General features: G+C 39.1%; 1 protein-coding gene across 1 annotated transcript in view; it reads left to right on the forward strand.

Moving 5' to 3' along the window:
* The first annotated feature begins 1161 nt into the window (after positions 1–1161).
* b4galt6 (UDP-Gal:betaGlcNAc beta 1,4- galactosyltransferase, polypeptide 6) overlaps positions 1162–18669 on the forward strand; it is a 33212-nt gene continuing 15704 nt past the window's right edge. Inside the window, exons 1-7 of the mRNA XM_022220236.2 lie at positions 1162–1945; positions 10747–10863; positions 13195–13308; positions 13488–13612; positions 13844–13960; positions 16792–16979; positions 17215–17337. Coding sequence (XP_022075928.2) covers positions 1831–1945; positions 10747–10863; positions 13195–13308; positions 13488–13612; positions 13844–13960; positions 16792–16979; positions 17215–17337 — 899 coding nt within the window. The 5' untranslated portion in view covers positions 1162–1830. The remainder of the gene's footprint in view (positions 1946–10746; positions 10864–13194; positions 13309–13487; positions 13613–13843; positions 13961–16791; positions 16980–17214; positions 17338–18669) is intronic.

Here is an 18669-nt window from a genome sequence, read left to right on the forward strand (position 1 = left end):
TTGTGGTTCTTGTTTATTATTTCCCACAACTTGAGTAAAATGAGTTGCATATACTGTAATAAGTATGTTTACTTTTTGCATGGACATTTTTAAGTTGAAAACATTGACTAAAAGTTAGAACAACTTAAATTTGAATGATGAGATAACAGCCTTTGAAAGGAATATTCATTAATTTTAAGTAAGCATTACTTGATTTAGCTCTTGGATGAAAATCGTAGTCATTGTACTTGATTTTTTGTTGTACTTAAAACATATCAAGTACAACAAATGGGAAAATTCAATAGAATATACAGAAAATCAATTAGATTCAACTTAATACAGGTTTCTATTTGTGCAGCTATTTAAGTTGGCCTTGTAATACTGGACTAGTACTGACTACTAAAAGAACACTGAAGTTAGGACAACTTAAAAAGCTCAATGCAAAAAGTAAACATAGCTTTTTAAGTAAACACAGTACATTCTTTTTTAGAGTGTGTAGCTGAGTCAGCATTCATACAATAATAGCATACCAATAATGAGGTTGTTTCCTTTTTCATCTGCAGGTGGTAGAAGAGTTTTAATGCAGTTTGAATATTGACCCTGTGCGTGTGGGTGGCAAACGTAAACACTAACCAGTCTTCTATTTATATTATTAGGCGTGCTTCATACACACAAATGGGTTGTAAAGTTTGTTTTTTAAGCTACCAGCTGACGGTTATTTAGTAAGTGTACAGTACTCTATGTCAACTTACATAAAATCGGCGACATTGCTATGCTGGTCCAGAAAAACTAAACACAGAGCTATACCAAAACGAACGCTTACCGTCCTGCTCAACCTTTTTTTTTTTTTGCTCAGCCACAACCCTACACCAAACCTGCGCTGCGTTTCGCTTCACGTCCGCTTTCCTAACATTCTGGAAATGTTCAGGGGAGCCACAATGTTGCTGCAGATTTTTATACATGATGTCTACTTGCTACTCGGAAGAATTAAAACTCTGGACTCAAACATGCTAATTTGCACTTTTGCGTGTATTCTAAAACTAACATTATACTGTTCTGCCTTGTACTTTATTTTGTGTGTGGTAAATGCATAGCTAACCAAAGACGGTAAGGTAAACAAACCAAAAGCTCTCAGCAAGATGCGTCTCTCAGAGCACGCAGGTTTCCATGGAGACGCGGAGGTGGGTGTTACACCCACCGGAAACGGTCTCTGCAGAGCCAGCAGAAAATGAAAGCAAGCAGATGTAATATCAGTTTTATTGGGTTTATTTTTTATATTTCATCCTGCACGTATTTGAGTTCAAAGTCATAATCGTGCGGATCATTGTGGAGATACCCAGTGGAATGACAGGACTCCTGTGCGTGGGGCTTGATGAAGTAGTGCGCCGACTGTGCAGGAAACATCTCACCGGCCCGGAGTAGACTGTGGTGGACAAGGCAGAGCGGTCCTGCCCCCTTCAATGACCAACCTTGAGTGCCAGCGATAAAGTCTCTGCTGGAGACACTGTAACCATGGAAGACAACCATGATGTCCTTAAGTAATATTACCGCCGAGCCCGTAGTTTGACGGTTTCAAGATGCTCGACCGGCAGTGCTCCTTGAGGCTCCCACTTGCCTGATAGTAACGTTTCAGGCCTGCTTTTTCCATCTGGAAATTTCTTGGCAGGAGAAAGCAGGCCAGCTAGCACCGCTAGCGTTAGCCTTTTTAGCGCTTTATCTCTGGGCTTTGATGGTGCAGCTTTTTCCATGACCACGCCATTGACATCGATGTCTATCAATTCGAGGACCTTATAACTTCAAAAGTGTTTTATGGGATTCCTTTCGGCGAAAGAGAAGTGGGCCTAAGCCAAAATGGTGAACTGGAGGCGGCTGCTGCGAATGTCCAACCGATCGTTTCTGGCCTTCATATTCTTCTTCTCTATGTCCACCACATGTCTCTACTTTATTTATGTGGCTCCTGGAATAGGTTAGTCAACTTCAGTTTACACTAATCACTTTACGGGGTAACACTTAATGTGATTGTGTCTGGATTATCCTCTTCACTCCATCAAGCATTACCTGCTGTCACAGGTCATGCTAACGCTGAACTAGTTAGCTAACGGGCTAACAAGTAAGCAGGTTAAGTTTAGACCACCCTAGGCCACAGTGTCTAGCCACCCTTGTTTATTCTAGGATAATAACGAGCCTTGACTGTCTTGCATTGACTTGTGGATTTCAGTATTATTTAAATTTTGGCGTCTTAGCCTGAGCTGATGGTATGATATGCACTTTTGCTAGCAATGCACTGTTGGTTTATGAATGAATGAACCGTGCGCTTTAGAGCTCACAGCAATTTCTGCCTACCAAACTAGGTGACCTGAAGTTACACAGCTACAGGGGAAGAGTCAGCCTGTTTACGATTAGGATTTAGACATCTACTTTCCTGGCAAATGTGTCGAAATGTTACAGTATTCACTATCTCCAAATGTGCCCAGATTCTTAGAATTGCTATTTAAAATTTTATCGGTGTATACCAGACTTTTGGCTTGTTGGTAAAGATAATAAAAAGTCTTGCAAATAGCACTTTGATGCCTGCTGAACTTAGCTCATACTGTCTCCCTGTGTATTGTCTATGCAGATTGTAAGTACACACGAGAATGTGATTATGTATGCGTTGACTAAACTCCATTCCTTATGTGCAATACAGTATTGTCATAATGTTTGAGCAGATGTATCTGTTGTTTGCAATTGCAGACACCACAGAAATACTGAGGTGGTACTTTCTGTGAGTATGGATAGTTACTGTCACTTTTAATGTATATTGATGATGGAATGATGCATGACAGGCTGGGCAAGTTCCAATTATAATGGATGTGAGGTAGTTCTGGAAAAACTCACTAAACACATCTGTTAGCCTAAAGCATAGCAATTTGTTAGATATGAGGAAATATGGTGGCCAAGATAACAATGTTTGAAGTTCCAAGTCTGGACTGTATTACTTTGTGTTTTTGGTATTGTGCTTTTGCTTTTAGTATTGTGCAGCAGTAAGTTGTAAATTAAGGTTAGTAAAAGCAACGTGATATGTTTTGGTCCTCTAAATGTAATAGAGACTTACCCAGTACTGTGCTGTAATCTGTTGCCACAGGTGGAAGTAAGAAAACACTTTCACCTTTAAAAAGTGCAAAAATATTTAATTAGAGGACTAGTTATTTTAGCACTTAGGGCATTATAGTAAAATAACTTCAAACTCATGATCATAGATAATACCCTATATGCATGTACATTCACCATTAATTACATTTAATCGGTGCAGTCTTCAGCGTGTCACTGAAGTACTGATCTTGCAAAGATCCATCCATCCATTCTCTATACACCACTTTATCCTCACTAGGGTTGCGGGGGGTGCTGGAGCCTATCTCAGCTGACTCGGGCGAAGGCAGGGGACACCCTGGACAGGTCGCCAGTCTGTCGCACGGCTTTTTGCAAAGATAAAATTACCAAATATTTTTTGTGTTATCAGTGGTGCATCAACACAGATAATAAGGTTATTTGGGGTCTTAATGAATCTGCATTTAGCAGTGGCTTTATCTTTCAAGACCACAGGCCTCAGTTTTGCCAAAGTTGTAAGGGAAACACATTACTAGTCAGATGTGCACAATGGTTTGTGTCTATTTTATATGACAGCCTTTATTCGTAGATTTTAGAGCAGTATCCACTTTTTAGTGAAATAGTGTGCTGAAGTTTCTGTGGTATGAGAACAGATGCACGACTCCTCAGATATGCATTGACAGTATCTGTACTGTTGTGTAATGGAGAAACATAGGGATGAGTGACAGATGAAAAAAGGAGTGGAGCATAACAAGTGTAGATTTTTCTGTATAGAGTATGAGGACTCACCAAATTGTCACAGACTTTGATCGATTGCTAAACAGTAACTGAAAACACTAAATGATGGAACATGTGGAGGAATGCTAATTCATCCTCCAGAAGACTTTAACACATGATAAATCTCTGACAATGAGTGTTGAAGCTGCTAAGCTAAGGCTTATGGGAGCACAGCTCCTTTGTAAAGTTTCTTATGCTGGTTTTTGTCACCCCTCAGTACATTGCACATGATGTGAACTGCAGCAAAATAATGTGTGCAAAGCGTATCACCAAGAGAAGCTAGCCAGCTTCTTCGGATCAAGCTAGGATTGGGAAGTTTCTGAAATTCAGATTTCTTAGCCAGTGTTACATCCAGTGCCCAGATGAGAAATTGATTTCAAAACTCAGGACTATGGGTGGAAATATTTGCAAAGTTTGACAAACTAGTGAATGTAGGTTTTGTGGATATGTAGAAAAAGTATGGATTTTTTTCCCCCGATATGTAGCAGTGCCTTGAAGACAAATTTAATAACTAAACCCAAAAACCATGAAAATAAGGTTCTCAAACCAAAGTCCTGACTACTTGGTGAGTTGAGCATGAAATAGAAGGATTCCCATGATTCACAGGCAATGCAAAACTATATGCCATGCTGTCCACTTCAGGTGGGGATGTATGAAGCAAACCGATAGATCACCTAGATTTCAGCTGAGCTGACCAGTGTACTCTTGACAGACTCATGCCATCTAAATTACATACTTGCTCTAACTGGCTGCTGCTAAAGTCTACTTACCATAGGCTAACCGCTGTGGAGGACAATGCATATTATTTGAAGGAACAAACCATTATTGCAGACACTGTTTTTGAATGGAGACCTATTTCTTATTTTTCGCCGTAATATTGGAAGGTTAGCAAGTGTTTTTGATTTATTTATAGCAAGTCTTAGAAATAAAGCCCGACTGGAGCTGATACCAATTTTAGGAGTTAAAAAAATTAAGATGCTGATATAGCGGCCAAAATATTTAGGTATGTCAAAGTGGCATAAGTGAAGTTCATAGGATAATAGTCCTCTACACTTCACCACATGTTCTGTATAAGTGAGCTATAAAATTATTGCTACACATTTGTTCCTAACCATGATTCATCAAAATGTCTTCTTCAGCAAAAGTCAATGTATAGCTGCCGCAAACAATAACTCATGCTCATGGTTTTCTGCTGCCTTATCAAGACATGAAGAACATTCAGGGGTCATTCCATCTCAAATCATCAGAGGCCTTTTGCTCTACCTTCTCTGATTTGCTTGACACTTTAAAAAAAATCCTAAACTGTGAATATTTAAAGTGGTATCTGTGAAATTTCTGCTTGATTTATCAAATACATTCTGAGACAAGGGGCTGCATAGTGGAGTAGCGGTTAGCACTTTCGCCTTGCAACGAGAAGTTTCCTGGTTCGCGTCCTGGCTTTCCTGGGGTCTTTCAGCATGGAGTTTGCATGTTCTCCCTGTACATGTGTGGGTTTTCTCTGGGTACTCTGGCTTCCTCCCACAGTCCAAAAACATGGTGAGGTTAATTGTTTATCCTAAATTGCCTGTAGGTGTGCATGTGAGTGTGATTGTTTGTCTGTATATGTAGCCCTGCGACAGACTGGCGACCTGTCCAGGGTGTCCCCTGCCTTGGCCCGAGTTACCTGGGATAGGCTCCAGCCCCCCGCTACCCTAATGAGGACTAAGCAGTGTATGGATAATGGATGGATGGAATCTGAGACATTAAAAAAGAAATGCTTGTAAAATAAATATTAAAATATATACAGAATATATCCCCTTTGCGCCCTACAAGTTAAAATAGAGTAGAATAGATCTTTATTGTCACTGTTACAGAAAACAATGAGTATTGGTTTAGTACTCTCTGAATATTGGCATTAAAAATAAACTATATAACACACCCTAAAATATATATACAGCATGAGAGCAAATATGCAGTATGGAAATGGTTTGTGATTAGAGGCTTGCTGTACACATGATTATTGCACATGATATGACTTGCACCGACATAAATATTGAACTTGTAGGTATGTGATATTGTCATTCAGGGTGATGGGAGCAGACATTTGCCAGCTTGCGGATAAAAGCTGTTTTTGAGTCTGTTGGTTTTGACTCTAAGCGTCCTCTAGCGTCTACCTGAGGGGAGGAGGGAGAAAAGAGAGTGTCCTGGGTGTGAGGGGTTCCTGGTGATTTCCCTGGCTTTCCTCTGAAGTCTGCTGGTGTAAACGTCTCTGAGGAGAGGTAGTGTGGTCTCAATCACCTGCTTTGCTGCTCTCACCACCCGTTGCAGGTCCTTTCTGTCCTCTGCAGTGCAGCAGGTCAGTGGGCTCTCAGTGGTGGAGCGATAGAAGTTGTCTCTTTCCACAGTGTAAGCTGATCCATTCCAACCCCACATTGTTTGGAATAGCATCCCTGTTTTCCAAGCATGATATCCAGATTTTCCTAACTAGAATTCTGAATGGATGACTGGTTTTATTCCTTTTAGAATCAAGAGAAAGAAAGATCTGACTTTATCCACTTATAAAATAAAAGCCTAAAATTTTCACTTATTTCTCATACCATTTAGCCTAGCCGCGCTAGACAACCCACGACAACGAATTTAATTCTCTGCCAGGGTGGGTCTAGTTACCCTCCATAAGGTTCGAGGTTGGATGCTCCTAAAACTGGCCGGACGAATCACCATGAAGTGTAGAGTCAGAAGGCGGGCGTAACTAAGTGACGACAGAGGCGCGACGATTCTGACAGAAACAACCGGAAACAACTAGCCTAGCTGCGCTAGACAACCCACGGCAACGAATTATCTGCCAGGGTCGACAACAAAAACGACAACAGTCGTTGAGCTCCATTAGCACCGACTCTGAATAATCTTTCTGTTAACATGTCTGTAATATACTTGAGCTTCACCCATTGACTGTATAAATAAGGCTTCACCGAACTATTGCATCCTCTGATTTCCGGCGCTCTAGGAACCTATTCGTTGCGCTGATTGGTTGTATACCTACCCAATTGCTGCAGAGTGATTTGATAGACAACCTTTTAGCCCGCCTCCCTCCCTGTGGAGCGTGCCTAGACCCTTGCGTCTTCAGAGCATGGGTCTAGTGCGGCTAGGCTACATACCATTGATTCCAAACATAGAATATTATACAAGTAAATCAAATGGTCTGTGGTTATGGCTGAGTTGAAATATGGAAGAAAAGTGAAACTGTCATGAAAAGTTGCATCTTTTAACACTTTGAGCACCATCTTTAAGAAAAATTCAGACTTTCTTTAATAGTTCCTGAGATATTGTCATTCAAACAAATTCCAATGCACAAAATAATGTGCCCAGGATGACGGGCAGTTTTAAACAAAATTTTATCCTGAAAAGTACTTGATATATCGGTGTAAAATTCACATATTTCCTCATATATGTCTATAGTTCAGGATAAATTCAGGCATGTAAGAGATGGTTGAACAGAATTTGTTGTAAAAACTTGTCATTTGAGAAGGAATGACCCACGGGGAAACTTTCTACTTATATGGTGGAAAATCAGACTGAATTCTTAGCGTTCGTAAATCCAGTGAATGGAATTGTTTGGTTTAGAAGGCATATCAAACTGCAGGTCCTGAGCAGGTATACATGTAATATTAGCATTGCTAATTACATGGGCTGGGCTCCTACTAATGTTGTGAGTAGGGAAAATGGACTTCTATGTGTCCACTCTACTATCAAGCTATGAAAGTAGCTCACAGTTACATGGTTTGTAAGCTGTGTAACATGGTAAGTGAAACAGTTGTTAAGAGATGAAAGGATACAGACATATTTTTTTACTTTCCAGCATTGCATCTCACCAGCTAAGTGCCAACATAAGGTAAAATAAAAACTCAGCAGGCTAACTGCACACTTGGAGACAGAAGATGCTCAGATGCAAACATTTCAATCTACTGAGTCACTGGCTGTACAGAAAAACCGTGTGACTGAGAGTACTGCAAACAATGGAGTTGGAGCACACTCTACTTGATAAACTATGTGATGACACAAAGCCTGTTTGTCTGCATTATGTTCTTTTGAAGTAGGCTTTAGTGATGGACAACGTATATGTTGACACAAATAAATATGCGATAGGTCTTAATTGGCAGGTCAATAAATTAGTCAAGCTCTACCTGGTAGACTGAACTAATCAGTACTATAAGTGTTTCAGTAGCTAAGTTTAACCTGCAGGACTAGACTGTGAAATCTCTTGTGGAGGACATAAATTGATGACAAGCAGCTTCTTCCTATGCTATGTCTTATAAGAGTTGTAGATTATTGTGCTATTCAAGCAGCAAAGATCAACCCTCACACCCTCCTACATTTTCATGACCACAGCTCACTCACAGCAGGAACAAGTCCATTTCCTGGCTGGGCTTTGTGGTGGTTGACATGTAATGCATGTATCACTGCCTGTATTCTCCATGTAGTATGAGACAGAGATAAACATGCATTTTGAAACGTGGTGCAAGAGCTACTTTGTTGAAATTTTGTAGGTGATTCTCCAAAACAGTTTTGTCACACTTTTGCCCAAGTTGCATAAAAAAAAAACTTTCACTACTTCTGACATGTTTCACGTGCTTTGTGCACTTTCAAGCATTTTTTGAATCTGAATAACAACTTTGTGTTGCCTTAGAAACTGTGTTTCATTAAAACTGAGCAGCTTTTCTAAAATTCACAAGCTTGATAATACAGTATCATGAAGGTGTTTACCCTTTTCTGACCAAAATTGAAGAGGATCTGGTTAAACTGCTAAGCAAACGTACTTTTGCCAGCAGGTGGTGCGAGTTTCTTCATGGCAATAGCATTAAATGTAAAGTCAAAATTCTGATAATTTTACGTCACAAAAGTCTTGAAATGAAACTGACCAATTATGACATTGCACTACATATTTTTCGAAGAGCAATTTCCCAACATGGCTATCTTCAATTGAGGACATAATACCTGTGCCTATAAAGTTTCTATATATGTAGGTTAGGTGCAATGTTGAGGCTGTAAGGGGCATTATTGAGCATGCATATATATATATATATATATACAGTTAAATTTTTCATGCAAAATATGCATATTATTCATGTATACATATATTACAAAAACTTGCAATTGTGGATACTCAATGCTTAATACAGAATTGAATTTTATTTCTGTGTACTGGTGAGTGATTGGCAAGGCTGGTAAATAATACATATATGAAGTGTTCCACTGCAAATCATTTTCAGTACTTTATGACAGTTACATAATTTATATATTTAGCTGCCTAACTCCATAGAGTTGGACTACACCTGTCAACAGAAGCTGAATAACTGAAACTGGTAATCTTTTTTTTTCCTCTGCTCTGTAGCTTCTGCAATCTTGATTTAACAGCACATGAAATACTTCATCACCAGATCTAAGTTCTTTGAAGTAGTCTTGCTTTGCTAGTCCATTCTGTAGTACGTAATAGTCTGGCTTCACCCCACTATCATTTTGGTGTAGATAGGAAAAAAGTACTCTGGCTTGTTTGTACTTCCTTAAACCAGTTAGTTGTTGTAGGCAGTACAAAGCGAAGACCATCCGCTTCAGTGTTTAGTCAAAATTTTGACTTGTAGAATTGTTGTGGTGGAAAAGTTACATGCAGACAGTGTTAGTTATTTAGTTATTTGGGCACTTTGATAAACTTCCATTCCTTTAGATTTTAGTCTGCCAATGCGGTGCTTTTTACTCTAAATTATGTGATGTCTTGTCAAACTTCAAGTGAATGACAAATAGCACAGATTGATGAAGCCAGCAGTGTTCCATATCACATCTCTGAAAATAGCTTTATAGACAGCCACCCAGCATTTCCTCCTTGAGCAAGCACTTGACTTGAGCAGTGGGAGAAAAAAAAACTTCTGTTTTTTTAAACATTCTTTTATTGATTTTTCAGAACAAGGTAAAAACACAACATAAATAAAACAAAACAAAAGTTTACCATAGTATGTCATAGTGAGTCCAAGATAAAATTCACAGCAGCAACAACAGCAAAAATTAAATGCATAAATAAATAGCTGGATACTGAAAAAAAATAAAGCCCAGCAAGCAGGGGGTTCTTTCGTATCTGGGCAGACCAATCCCTTAACCAGGTCTGTTCTTTTCATTCTACACTGAATACCCAAAAAATTAATCACTCTTCTCCATTTTGTTGTAAAGACATGAATTCTACCACCAATACAGTACCTCAGTCTCTCTAAAATGATTACTTCAGATATTAGAGACTTCCACAGTTGAATAGAGGGGGAATCGACACTAACCCACTTCGTCATTACAGCCTTCCTAGCCACCATTAAAAGAAATCTCATTGGTGCCTTTAAAGAATCTGCTGTGAGTCCCAGTAGGCACAGTAGTGGGCTCAGAGAGAGTTGCTGCCCTATCACTAGGCCGATCTCTCTACATGCAGCCTGCCAAAACTTAATTTCCTTACATTCCCAGAGGTAATGAACTCGAGTCCTTATAGTTGTTTTGCACTTTGGACAGTTTTTTTTTTTTTTTTTTTTTTTTTTTTTTTTGGGGGGGGGGGGGGGGACTTCTGTTTAATACAAAGAAACCTCTGAATAACCAGACTTGGAGTGGGCGGAGTGACAGTTGAGCAGAGAGAGAAAAGATGTGCTTTGAGAAACAAACACTGAATGGTTGTTAGAATCAGCAACTGACCACAGAGCTAAATACATGAAGGGACAGGGAATGAGATGACAGATGGGAAAAGGCACAAATGTGGCGATGAAACTGAAGCACCTTCTTGTTAAATTGTGTTTAACAGAAGGTGAAAGCATGCAATATTTTTTGCAGTGCTACAGTAAAACAAATATGAATATTGCAAAAGTCAGACTAAAGTTACTTTTTCTCTTTTTTTCCCATCAGCCAATACATACTTCTTCATGGTGCAGGCTCAAGGCATCATGTTGAGGGACAATGTGAGGACCATTGGCCAGATGATCAGATTGTACACTAACAAAAACAGTACCCTCAATGGGACAGGTAAGCAATGCATGCATACATACATACATACATACATACATACATACATACATACATACATACATACATACATACATACATACATACATACATACACTTTTCACTGTACGGGCAATTGTCATGCAGGTTTTAACTGGTCAAATGCAAAGATTCTAGCCCACAATAAACAAGTGAAATACCTATGATATGCCCTGAACAATGGAAGTGGATGAACCCAGTTACACAGTAACCACCTATAGGGGATGCTGTAAGGAATAAAGTGAGTGTGCTTGTAAGGAGATTGTGACCATTTCCTTGGTTAAGTCGTACCTGGCATTCTGATGGCTAGAAAATTTTCACAAAGATCCTGAAGCCAGCACACTAACCTCAGAGCAAAATTTTGTGCATGCAAAGAAGCAGTGTGAGAAAATGCACTTGAGCTGAAGCACAGTTTGCTTGAGCAAGGGTTATTTGAGAGTGGAGACAGGGTTTTGTGTAAAACATTATGAAATCTGATTGTAAACTGAAGAAAATAATGTCAAACTGAAAGACCACGCATTGGTAATAAAGTCATCTTTTGCTTTAAGTACAGGATTTCTTTCTGAGTGAGTGTAGGGGGACAAAGGTAAAAATGTCACAAAATAGAGTACAAGTCTCTCAAATCTGTATTTTAGTACAGATTTAGGTTAAAAAAAATTCCCACACCACTCTACAATAGCTTTAAAAGCACTGATATTTGAAATGTGGAAATTATGGATTCAAATTTTAAACACTTTCCTTTACCAGTCCATGTATGTCATCATATGTACTCCTGGTTATGGTTCTTGACACAGTGTGCCACGTTGTACATTTCTAATAATTTTCTGTACAGCGCTGGATTCTCTGTAGGGTTTTTTAATGCTGACATTTAATTTTCCTCATAAAATCAGCTTGGTTATATTTTGAATTTGATGAACGAATAAGATATTCACTGGTTGCTGAATTGTAAATTTAGTAGCAAAGAATATTGTCATCATTAAAAGTTATTCTGCTGTTGGCTCTGTAGAATCCAAAGTGTGAAACACAGCGAACAAGCTGCAGTTTTCCACAGTAAATGACCTGTAACATTAATAACCTCTTTACAACAGTTTGATATAATAAAAATAATCTTCATATCCGATGTACATGATGGAGTGACTTGTTCACTGTAGTCAATACTGGCATAGTTGCTGGAAACAGCTGCTCATCTGAAACACGTCCACAAATACTGATGCAGCAATTTTGTCAGTCCAGGAAACCTGTCAGTACTTACTGCCACTTCTAAAATGCACTCAGACCCAGAGCAGAGAGTTACAAATACCCTTCATCACTTTTTATTTGTATTTTGTTGGAAACATGAAAGCGGAGTCCTGCTTCTTGTGAACATCAGCAGCTAGTCACTCTCTGCTGACAGACACTCAGCTCCTGGTCTGTGTCAGCATTTGAAAATCCTAGTTTAGTGTTAGCATGATTCTCAGGCATGTAGCTAACCTGGAAGCAGCCATACACCTTTTTATAACTTTGCATGGTTAGTTCAAACGACTGTCAAAATTAGCAGTTAGACAGCAGGGAGGTGACCTTGTTCAATACAATGTAGGTGATCAGCAAAAATAGATCTAACTCTATCAGATTAATCAGTAAGAGGCTTCATCTAATGGTACAGCTCTGTACTACAGCTAATCTACAATACTTTTGCATGTTGCATATGCTTTCATGTCCTTCGTTTTCTGCCTTATCAGTTAATGTGTATTTTAATCAGTTTAATTATTAAGACCACTAAATCCCTATCAGTCTAATAATCACTATAGATAGATAGACAGATTCTTCACTGTCATTGAACATTTTACAACAGAATTTTGTTTGATAGTCGTCCTTGTCACAGCAGCATATACAATAATGTAAACAATGCAGGGTGTAAAGAGCAAGTCCAGCTCAGGCTTACAACATGGCTTTTATAGCCCTGGGGAGTCAAAAAGACACTGTCCGGGGTGCGCGTTGTCCGACCTTATCTTTTTGGCTCTGTTTCTCTGTTTTCTCAGCCAGGCAGAGTAACATCTCTAGTGGGTATGACCACCAGAAAGTCTGAACTACAGTGATCACATAAGCTCAGAAAACCGCTTTAATTCAAGATCAGGAAGAGACATTTGTACTATGCCAAGATAAAGTACCCCAGATCACAAATATGAAGAATGCATTTGTAGTTTGAAGGCATTAAAGTCACAACAATGTTTTCTAAATATCAAAACACATCCAGTTTGCATTCTGTTTTCCAAGTATGCAGTTATTTAGTGATCAATGTTCAGTTATGGCTGATCATGGTTGTTTTTGCTGCAGACTATCCTGATGGCAGTAACTCCAGTGAATACCTGGCCCAACCAACCACATACCTCCCTGAAAACTTCACCTATGCCCAGAACCTCCCCTGTCCAGAACGATTACCTTCTATGAGTAAGTAGAGTGATATTTAAGACCATAAAAATTTTCTCAGGGGTCCAGTGACATCAGTAAACCATTCAAGGTTTTTGTTTAACTTTCTGTATTCCTGTAAAGTGATATATTTAGTTGTTGTTTAATATTGATGCTGATGTGCTGGTGGGATACCTACTCAGTTATAAAACTTTCCACAGAGGGCCTTATGGAAGTTAACATGACAGAGATCCCTATGGAGGAGATAGAAGTAAAATTCTCCAAGTTTTTTGACATTGAGTTTGGAGGCCATTGGAAACCAAAGGACTGCAGACCTCGTTGGAAGGTGGGTGCATTTTCATAGCTTAGTAATAGTATATCTTACGATGACACACAAATGTAATGTCATCATACAGATGAATGCCTTTAAAAGGATGCTGGCTAGCTGCCTTGACCAGCTGGGGTGAGAGGGCGGCAGAGAGAAAAGATGAGAACAGGGCCAAAGCAAACAAACATTGAGAAGATTCAATAACTACAGATCAGAAGTATGTGTTGATTCTTATTTTAATATCTATAGGTGGCCATCCTAATACCATTTAGAAACCGTCATGAACATCTCCCTATCCTCTTCCAACACCTCATCCCCATGCTACAGAGACAGCGGCTGCAATTTGCCTTCTACGTCATTGAACAGGTACAGTCTGTTGGTTGTATGATATCTTTATTTCTACATGCATAGTCATCAAAAACCTGAAAAAGATGAAGTTTCAAAAACTGCTTTCCATATCTTGAAAAGCACTTCCTTGTCTCTTGCTTGTCCTGGAAACTTTACATATTTGAGAGTGAATCTATCTATTGATGTAACTTAGTAACGCACCAGAAAGAATGTAAGTGACGGAATAAATGATAAACAATGAGTTTATATTAGGACTGGGTGATAAATCGAATTAATTCGATTAATTCGCATTTTTAAAACCTGACGATTTGAAAATTTGCCAAATCGTAAAATCGAGGCCAGCTTAAATATATAACAATACAGATTCTTCTTCTGCCTTTCACGATTTGTGCGCTGGCATTTGCTTCCGCCTCTCATCTCCTTCCGCCAAAACACTCACACCCCCGTCATGGCGGACACAACAGCAGACGAAGAGTTGGTTGCGAGAAAAGAGCCTCATGTTACATCGATTATATGGAAGTGGTTCAGCTTTGCCAAAAGCTGGGGCAACACCAACCACCACCAGAACTGAAGAAGCCTCTTGGATGAGAGGTGAAACGTCTTCAAGGAACTTTCTTAAAGTTCAGTGGATTTATTTAAACTACTTTGGATTTTCATCTACTCGCGCATGTGCAGCCAGTGAATCTGCTGATTTTTAAAAATTATTATTGAATATTTTTTTGATGCTGACAAACTTCTGCTCCACACTTCAGCCCAGTAGCTGATAGTAATTAGTCCCTCCAGGAATCCGCGATCGCGGAATTTCCCGCACATTTCAAAGCTCTCCGCGGAAATCAAAGTTGTCCACAGAATACAGGGCGAGGTGCAGAACATTACATTTTACATGTACTTTTCACCTCCGCTCACGGAGAAGCACACTCACATGTAACCAGTTAACAGTGAAAACTCCATCCAGACAACAGCAAATAACTTAAAACTTGCAACGCTTATTAACTGAATGATTGCTGAACATTTAAGTGAAGCGACTTACTTATAAAGTCAGATAACGCACAGATATAACTGGCTGGGTCGGTCCTGGATAGACGCGCATACACTCAGACACGGACAGAAGAAAAACAAATACAATGTGCAGCGCTCAATTAGGACAAGAAACATGGAACAAATCAGAGGTTCCTCCCAGTCTTCTTAACAGGTATTGCAAATAATTTTCTTAAGAGAATTCTTCGTTCATTATTATTGCTTTATTTTAGTTTTTTTTTTAATGCCTGTGAAAAATCAACTTTCATGGCGCAGAATCAAGAATTGCTCTCCGCGCAATCAACACTTTTTCTCTGCAGATTCCTGGAGGGTCTAAGTAATGCGCAAATGAGCTGGTTTGCCAGCCAACATTAACTCCAAAAGAAGAAGAAAGGAGATGAACACCAAAGAAGAAGAAGGCGGGCCAATGTGTGTGAGAGCAAGGGGCAAATGACGGTGAAGCTCCTGATGTTTCACAAAGCCTTTATTTATGTTCAGCTGTCAGCCTTATTTGGAGCACAAATTCACTTTTCTGTCCTTCACTCTTTTCTTCAGGAAACACTGTCAGAGCTTGTCTCCATTCCAGCGGCTTCTAAGTTTAGACACATCCTTTGATAGTCAACAACAGCGTGGAACCATTTTCTTTCATTAATCTAATGAAATTCATAGTGTCTAAAGTTACTACAGTGTTTTAAACAACTGCCTCCATTATCCATTAATGAGGCACTGGAGGTCAGGAAACGGTCATGAACTGGGATGAGGGGGCCTTCCTACTTTCACACACATGGAGCGACATCCTCCAGCGGCGAGGGGACAGCGAGGGGCGTTGTCGACCTGTCAAAATTTGACAGGTCGACACCACCCCAGTGAACATCAGCTGGTTTTTAACTGTGTCACACACCACCTAGTGACACCTCTGACGAAGAAGGAAGGCTACGTCGAAACATATTAGGTATATTTTGACAAAATTACGTGTCTGATCACAGAAAAAAGGTTAAAATATTTTCTTTCATGTTTACGGGAATTTTAGGACTTTTCAGCAGCATCTTCGTCATGTCAAGAAACCGCTTCTTAGATTAACACTTCCTGTGCCGCTGTAATGGTTACAAAATTAAAGCCCATACCATTAAAATACCCCTACAAAATATACGGTTATTTTAACACTAGCCAAATAAAGGCTTGCCAAAATTGCTGAACTGATCAACAGACCTTTACAAGGGTAAATTACACGTGATTTTAGGTCTTTTTTATTAAAGATTTCATCCGTCGGAGATTGTACGTCAACTGAGCAGCCTTGGCGGAGTACTGCGTTCTCTAAATGCTTTTCTTGTAATGTTGTGTCAACTGTTGCAAGATAAAATGTGAATTGAAAACATTATAGTTTCTGCATTTATTGTTCAATATTTATCAGTAACGGAAATGTGAATATTTACTTTGCTATTCGATTTTGGTGTGTGCCCCTAAATTTTCTGCTTGCGCTCCTAAAATTTTAAGTTAGGGGCCACTGTGTGCACATTTTTTAATCAAACAATTTCCTCCATTTATTTGTAATATACATTATTTATATAGGACTGGTTTATATGACTGACAACAAGATCACAGTATTAATAGCCGTAGTTTTCCAATATCAATATCACAACTTGCAAATTCATGTAAAATGTTGGATTTGAATTATTGTTATTAATTTGGGAAATAGACTTAGTAGCTACAGATAACCATACATTTAGTCATGAGAAATGTTTAAATTTATGGGAATATTGTACATTGGGAAGAATACACACAAACCCTGGTAATGGCAACACCGGGATCACTGAACATGTATCTATGTTTAGAGTGGGAGCCAGCCCTTCAACAGAGCTATGCTGTTCAATGTTGGATTCCTGGAGGCGATCAAGGACTTAGACTGGGACTGCTTTGTTTTCCATGATGTTGACCATATCCCTGAGAATGACCGAAACTACTACGGCTGTGGTCAAATGCCTCGCCACTTTGCTGCCAAGTTGGACAAATACATGTACATGTGAGTGTGTGATTGAAATGTATTGTATAAATGGCTCAAGAAAAATTTACTGTAAATGTATATATTGAAGCAAGATTTTAAGCTCTTTGCAACAGATAATTTGTCCCATGGCACATGCGGTAATAACAACAAACAGACTTGAGAGTAGACGTATATGCTGTTTATATTTGAACATGCTGTGACCAATTTGAACTGTGCAGAGCTTGATTTAACTTGTGTTTTTCATTATTTCCAGCCTTCCGTACAGCGAGTTCTTTGGTGGTGTGAGTGGACTTACTGTGGAGCAGTTTCGCAAGATCAATGGCTTTCCCAATGCCTTCTGGGGGTGGGGAGGGGAGGATGATGACTTGTGGAACAGGTGAGTATACTGGGTTTGGAAATTCAGATTACTTATTTCCTCTGTTGGATGTGTCTTTTTATGGGTAGCTACTGAGGAGGGTACTGATTGTATTGATCCACAGCTGGGTTTAGCCGAATTTAACTGTGTCTATCTGGATGCTTTTCTTTTTTAATCGTTCCTTGTGAATGGAGTCGCCACGCTGGAGGGGTGCTGGGGCTGGGGTACAGCTTAGGGAACAGGTTGGGAACCACTGCCTTAGTCTATGCATGCTGTGATCAGCAGGTTTAAATGCAACACTAAGATTTGCCAATACAGCGAAGGTTGTATATACGGTTGTCAACTATAGTTTACATAGACTTGCAAAGACCATGTATATCATGGCAGTCTTGAGTTTCCAATGACTCCTACCTCTTGGTTCTTAATTTTCTTTGATGGAATGATTGAAACACATGCACTTTCCTCCAAAAGAATTGGAACAGTGAAGAAAATTTCTTTATTTTTGCTGTAGACTGAAAGCATTTGGGATTGACAACGATGAATACGAGACAAGAGATCAACATTTCAGCTTTTATTTCCAGGTATTTACATCTGGATCTGATGCACAACTTAGAAGATAGCATTATTTGTAACAGAACAAATTTTTAGGTGAGAAAAAATATCAGAACAAGATGGACTTAAAATAGATTAAAGTAAACAAGACTTCATATTTAGTTGAAAATCCTTTACTTGCAATAATTGCATCCCCAAATTTTTGCATTCTTCTTTTGTGATACCTTTCCAGACTTTTACTGCAGTCTCTTTCAGTTGTTGTTTGTTTTGGGGGCTTATTTCCATCAGTAGGGCTGGGCGATATGGCCTAAAAAAAATCTCCGATTTTTTTTTTTCACAAAAAATCCAGATTCACGATTTATTCGATTTTTTTTTTTTTTTTTTTTTTTTTTTACCCCAATCTCAAATCAATTTGCAGATGACAAAGAAATTGTTCAAAACAAGTGATGCCACATAACCTGAACCAATTCCAAACAAGAAAAGCACTCAGAGTGAGCAGTACTCCGCCGTGGATGCTCAGTGACGTATCATTTCTGACGGATGAAATCTTCAATAAACAATTACCCTGTGCAGTACAGTACAGTAAAGTACAGGCATGTGTTATGCATGTGCATGTCATGTATTTATACCAAATCACATGTTAATTACTCTTTTAAAGGTCTGTTGATCAGTTCATCAATTTTGGCAAGCCTTTGTTTTGCTTGTGTTAAAATTAGCATTCCCTCCAGGCTTTTATTTTGAATGCTACTGGCTTTTATTTTGTAACCATTCCTGTGGCAGAGGAAGCGATTCTCTAAGAAA

This window comes from Acanthochromis polyacanthus, chromosome 4 (assembly GCF_021347895.1).
Source record: "Acanthochromis polyacanthus isolate Apoly-LR-REF ecotype Palm Island chromosome 4, KAUST_Apoly_ChrSc, whole genome shotgun sequence".
Taxonomy (NCBI): domain Eukaryota; kingdom Metazoa; phylum Chordata; class Actinopteri; family Pomacentridae; genus Acanthochromis; species Acanthochromis polyacanthus.